At 39.6% G+C, this 5,948-nt stretch overlaps 1 protein-coding gene across 1 annotated transcript; it reads left to right on the forward strand.

Annotated features, from left to right (window-relative positions):
• The first annotated feature begins 488 nt into the window (after positions 1 to 488).
• LOC132624159 (uncharacterized) lies at positions 489 to 4,161 on the forward strand. The gene is made up of 3 exons (XM_060338981.1): positions 489 to 587; positions 3,493 to 3,633; positions 3,706 to 4,161. The coding sequence occupies exons 1-3, from the start codon at positions 489 to 491 to the stop codon at positions 4,159 to 4,161; spliced, it is 696 nt and encodes a 231-aa protein (XP_060194964.1).
• Positions 4,162 to 5,948: the final 1,787 nt, after the last annotated feature.

The following is a 5,948-nucleotide window of genomic DNA, read 5'->3' on the forward strand; positions in this document are numbered from 1 at the left end:
CTCATAACATCCAAAACAGTATTTCACAAGATGTTATTCGGCTGCGGCTTTTCAAATATTCCTTAGCTGGAGAAGCAAGAACATGGTTCGAGAAGCTGCCTCGAAATTCTATTAATACATGGGCAGAGATGGTAGCAGTCTTTCTCAAGAAATGGTATCCTCCTAGCAAGAAGGCTGAGATCCGTGACAAAATCTATGAATTCAAGCATCGACCGGGCGAACAATTATACGAAGCTTGGGAGAGATTTAAAGAATATTTGCAGAAGTTTTCGACTCATGGTTTTTCGGAGAACATATTAATGGAGAATTTCTACCGAGGGTTGCATCCTATAACACAGTCAATTGCGAACAACGCTGCTGATGGTTGTTTTATGGATAAATCTTACACTCGAGTCACCAACATACTTAACAGATAGACCAAGCACAATCAGGCTTGGCACTCGAACAATGCTGATATTGTACCCTATGGGAATGCGATGATCCAGAATATGGTGAAGGAGAATCAGGATACTCAGCAGACATTGGCTCAGCGTGCAATGAATAGTTCCTTGCTGACCAAAAAGTTTGATAAGAAGGAAACTAAGAAGGTAAATGTTTGCTAAGACACTTCAGGTATGCCGAATGGGATGTACCAAGTCCAAGAGGGTTCATATCACGAGGGACCTCCTATGCAAGTTAAGGATGTTAACTATGATATCTATGCTTTCATGGGAGACATCCAAGGGGGTCATCAGAATCAAAATCGAAATCAATGAAGACCTTAGCAGGGGCAAGATGCATACAACAACAACCAAGGGAACTATAACAACAATTATGGTGGGTTGAACCAAGGGAACTATAACAACAACAACAATAAATTTGGAAATAGAAGTTCAAATCCATACATTCCACCAAAAGGGCAGTCAAATGATCAAGGTAGTTCGTGTTACACCTCGGAAATTTCCCCGTGAACGTATAGTGAAGAGTTGCAGAATTTCATTTTGGCCAGTTGGACGTAAAATGAAATACGGACCGTAAAGTGGTATACGGCCCGTATACTAGCATGTCGTATTTCAACTTGCAAAATTTCAACTTTCTGTCAAATGCTTTAAATGGTTAAATACGACTTGGAATACGGACCATAAATCGAAATACGGCCCGTAAACTGAGTCGTAAATTGCCATGATCTCTAGCATGCTTTTCTGTTTCTGATATGCTTAAATACGGTCGTGAAGGACGGATCGTAAACCAATATACGTCCCGTAAAGTGAGTTTACGACCACTGTACACCTCAGTCACTGTTCATTCCGGAATAGATTTTAAGTCATTAAAAAGAGACCCAAGCTCATTCAAATCATTTCATATTCACGATATTTCTCTCTAGAAACTCCTAGAATACTCTCTACTCTTGAATTACAAGAACTAAAGGGAGATTGGTGATCAATTACATGAGACCCACGAAATCAAGTGTGAGAATCACACAAAAATTCATCCTTCTCAAGAAAACCCAAAAGGAGTGAAGCAGGGTTTTGGTGCTAGAGGAGTAAATCCATTCAAAGCTTGTTCAACCATCATCTAAGGTAAGTTTCATGACCATTTCATGTTGTTTAAGGTATTGGAAGGTTAAGATACCCGAATTGTAGAAAATCATAGCAAATGGGTCATAAATGAGTGAATAGTGCCATGCGTGAATGGTAGTTGAATTGAATCATGAATGTTAGTGTGTTGTGAGTATGAATACGTTATAAATGACATGTAGAACATGAGATAAGTGTGATACATGATAAAATACTATAGCGAACCCACAACCATAATTGTGGGAAAAATGAAGAGAAATACTGGATCATGGTCATTGTATATGAATGATGATTGTTGATTGCTATATTGTAATTGTTGTTGTGGGTGTTGGAAGTTGATATGAAATATGGGAAAAGTAGTATAAACAGAGGAAGTGCTGCCCAATTGTCTCTAGAAATAGTAGTGCGTTCTTATAGTTGATTAACTAACGCAAATGCGAATTCTCTCTTGAAGGTAGAAACGAGATATCGAAGGAGAACAAGCAAGCGCTAGCCTAGTTAAACGTCAAAGGTATGTGAGGCTAGTCCCTTCTTTCTAATGGCATGAATCCTATAGTGTAACTACTTTCTTATCCACGAGCCTATGTCTATAATTAGCTACACAAGGTAATGAGTTAAAGTACAAAAAGTCTAATGATGTTATTCATCGCTTACACTCACCTTATATGATAATTCCTTCAAGGTGAGGCAGAATGTCCGTGGTTGTTCCATAATGCAATCGGGGGATCACGACCTTACGTCACCCCGATAGAGTATAGTTGATCTTGAGCCTTATGCATGTACTATGATAAGAAAAGCATACCATGATAAGCACGTTATGAAGATGATGATATAAAACCACGCCTTGTTGGACGGGCAGTCACCACTAAGGCGGGCAGCTATATGTATACACCATGGCCAGATGGCATGGGCAGACACCACTAGTGGGCGGCATGAGATGATACCCCGAACGCGGGAGGCCTGGATGCAGGCTAATGTTATTGATTATCACACCGATCCGATATGGACGGGCAGCTTATACATTTTGCATATATGATATGATGATGAGTATGAGTAAGATAACATGCATGACTTATTTTCTTTATACTTGACAGTCAGATTCAGATGTTCCATATTGATATCATTCCCATTATCATTGTCTTATTTCATTGTTTATGCCTCTCATACTCAGTACAATATTCGTACTGACATCCGTTTTCTTTGGACGCTGTGTTCATGCCCATAGGTAGACAGGGAGGAGAGCTCGATCCAGATCCGTAGTAGCTGTCAGCTGAGTGGAAGCCCTCCATTGTCCCGGAGGTGCTTATGATCATTCTTTTGTGTATATATATCGCCATGTATATGTATTTTCTTTTGGGCACGACGGGGTCTTGTCCCGTCCCTATGTTCAGTACTCCAGTAGAGGCTCGTAGATACGCAGTGCGGGTTAGAGGGTCTCACGAGATCACTACTGTATACATATCTCTATTATTTTGATAGCCTAAGGGCACATGTACACAGAAGTATTTTTTTTTTGTTTTCATATGAAATATGATTTTCCTCCGCTATGAGTATAAAGATGATAAAAAGAGCATTAAATGAGTAAAATGAGCGACAGAGCGAGCGGTGCTCGGTGGTAGCCCCGGGTATCCGTCGCGGCCCCTAGCTGGGTCGTGACAGTTCGAGGGTTGAGGCAATGCTTGAGAAGGTTCTGGCAAATCAAACCAAGTCTGAAAAGACGTTATCTGGGCAAACGGATACAATGAGATCTCATACCACGGCTATTCAAAAGCTTGAGTCGTAGATGTGTGATATTTCTAGAGAACAACACCCTCTTAAAAAGAGAGGACTTCCTAGTGACACTATCCCGAATCTGAAGAATGGGGGAGGCAGTGTAGATCGTGTGTTTGCTATCAGTACTTAGAGTGGAAAAATACTCCAAAGTGCTAAAAATAAGGTTGTTGATATCGATCCAATTAATGAAGAGGAAGAGGTGCAGTCTGATGCACCAATTATTGTTGATGAGGCTCCTAGTGAAGAGAAAGTTGCTGATATTCCAAAAAGTTTGAAGGTGGCTGATGATAAGAGCAAGCAGCCTGTAAAAGGGGCTCTCTGTCCTTTGACTCAGCTTTTCAAATCTAAACCTCCCGTTCCTCAAAGGTTGGTGAAGAAGAAGGAAGAGGCTAAGTTTGAGAAATTGTATAATCAGCTGAAGAAGTCATCTCTGAACTTTCCATTCTTGGATGCTGTCAAGGAGATGCCCAGTTTTGCTACGTACTTGAAAGACCTGTTGACCAAGAAGAATACGGTGCAATATGAAAGCATGAGTTTGACTCACAGTGTGAGTTCCATTATTTCAGCAACTACTATCCAGAAAAAGGGAGATCTTGGGGCGTTCGCCGTTCCTTATTCTATCGGGTACCATGATTTTGCTTGTGTTCTATGTGATAATGGGGCGAGTATAAATTTGTTGCCACTTTCTATCTACAAGCAATCAGGTTTGGGGATGCCAAGACTGACTACTATGAGATTACAGATGGCTGATAGATCTATTAAGTGGCCGGTTGGCGTGGTTGATGATGTTCTTATGCGGGTTGGTAAATTTGTGTTACCCGCTGATTTGTGATTCTTGACTGTGCTGTTGATCGGGATATTCCTATTATCCTGGGAAGACCTTTCCTTGCTACGGGAAGAGCTCTCATGGATTTGAAAAAGAATGAAATAAAATTTCGAGTCAATGATGAAGAGGTGACTTTTCAAGCAAGTACGGGGATAAAGTTACCAAGTACTTACGAGAGTATTTCGGTGGTTGGTTCTTTTGATGCTGTTGATGAAGCTGTAGAATTCAAAATGGAAGAAGAAAGTTTGGGAGAAGCTCTGGCTGCTATTTTTGTAAATTGTGATGTTGAAGACATGGAGGGTTATATGGAGATGGTTAATTCGCTTTCTGGGTTGGGCTCATATTCTTACCACCCTAAGAAGCTTTATCTTGATCTGAAAAATAGAACAACTCATCCAGCAAAGCCTTCTATCATTGAGCCACCGAAGCTTGAGCTTAAGTGTGAGTTCCTTGGTCCAAATAATACGTTACCAGTGATTGTTTCAGCATTACTGACTGAGGAGTAGATCGAGAGGCTTGTAGATATATTGCGTGAGTATAGGCGTGCTATTAGTTGGACCGTAGCTGTTATGTCCCGTGTTTTCGTATAATTGGAAATCGAGAAATAATTACGATTTATGTGTTATAAGGAAATATTTTGATTTTGGTGAATATGACTATGTTGGTTATGGAATCTTTAATGTTAAGACATCGGGAAAGGCCGAGGGTAAATTTGGAATTTCGGAAATTAGTTTCGGGAATTACAAAACGGGACGTTTTATGATTGGGCCAAGAAAAATATAACATAAGTTGAGGCCCAAGATTTGTGAGGGTGGCCGGCCCTAGCCAAGGCCCAAACCCATCATTTTAATGTCATGTGCTATGCACATGACTCCTAATGGATATATATCATCATTCCACACTTAGAATTATCAAAGAGCAAATAAAAATTCAAGAACACCACAAGAAAAGGGGTTCGGCCGAATAGAGTAGAAGGGAAAGAAAACAATTCTCCAAGCCTTGTTTGTAGTCCAAAAATCTTAGTTTCTACATAGTTGTGAAGTGCTCAAGACCCTCTTCAACGGGGTATAATTAGTTTGGCACAAGAACTACGTTTGCGACAAATCGGGGTTTCAAGAAAAGGTGAGAATTCTTACACTTTTATGTTGTAGAATTGATATAAATATGTTAAGGATTGGGAATAGACGAGAATCCCGTAACTTTGATGCTTATAGAAAGCCATGGGTGTGTGTGTGTTGATGTTATAGCCGTGAGTTCCATGAAGTGCAAAGGCATAGGAATTTGATCTTGTTTAGTTTGTATAATGTGTTGTTGTGATCTTTATGTCGTAAATGATTGATTGATGAATTAAATTGGCGTTGGAAAATGATTTCGGACGTTATCGGAAAGTGTATACCTTTGGTATAATTGTGTATATCATTGTATATTTAGGGTGCTAAAGACTTTAAATATGATTTATAGTTGATATTAATGAATTCGGAATGAAACGACGCAAGTTAGAATGTTCGTCGTGAATTTTCGATGTTTTGAAGAATTATGGAAAGTAATGAATTTTGGGGCAATTTCGTGTATGGCTTGGATTGTATTTGGGATGTGATTGTATAAGTTTGAATGAGGAAATGAATACAATTATGTAGATATAGAGTTGGAGTTTTGGAAGTTTGAATGGAAGTTGCCAACTTAGGTAATAAAGTAGAACTTTGAAGCTAGAGTGGTTTGATTATTACTTGTGTTGTTTGATGATGTGTGGGCTGTTGTTGTTGATATATTTTGGACCGACCTAAGTCTCGGGG

The sequence above is a fragment of the Lycium barbarum genome, chromosome 12 (assembly GCF_019175385.1).
Source record: "Lycium barbarum isolate Lr01 chromosome 12, ASM1917538v2, whole genome shotgun sequence".
Taxonomy (NCBI): domain Eukaryota; kingdom Viridiplantae; phylum Streptophyta; class Magnoliopsida; order Solanales; family Solanaceae; genus Lycium; species Lycium barbarum.

Coding starts and splice junctions, on each gene's coding strand:
- LOC132624159 (XM_060338981.1), top strand. CDS start 489: ATGGTGAAGGAGAATCAGGATACTCAGCAGACATTGGCTCAGCGTGCA. Junction 588..3,492: donor ATAAGAAGGAAACTAAGAAG/GTAAATGTTTGC, acceptor GCTAAAAATAAG/GTTGTTGATATCGATCCAAT. Junction 3,634..3,705: donor ATGATAAGAGCAAGCAGCCT/GTAAAAGGGGCT, acceptor AGGTTGGTGAAG/AAGAAGGAAGAGGCTAAGTT.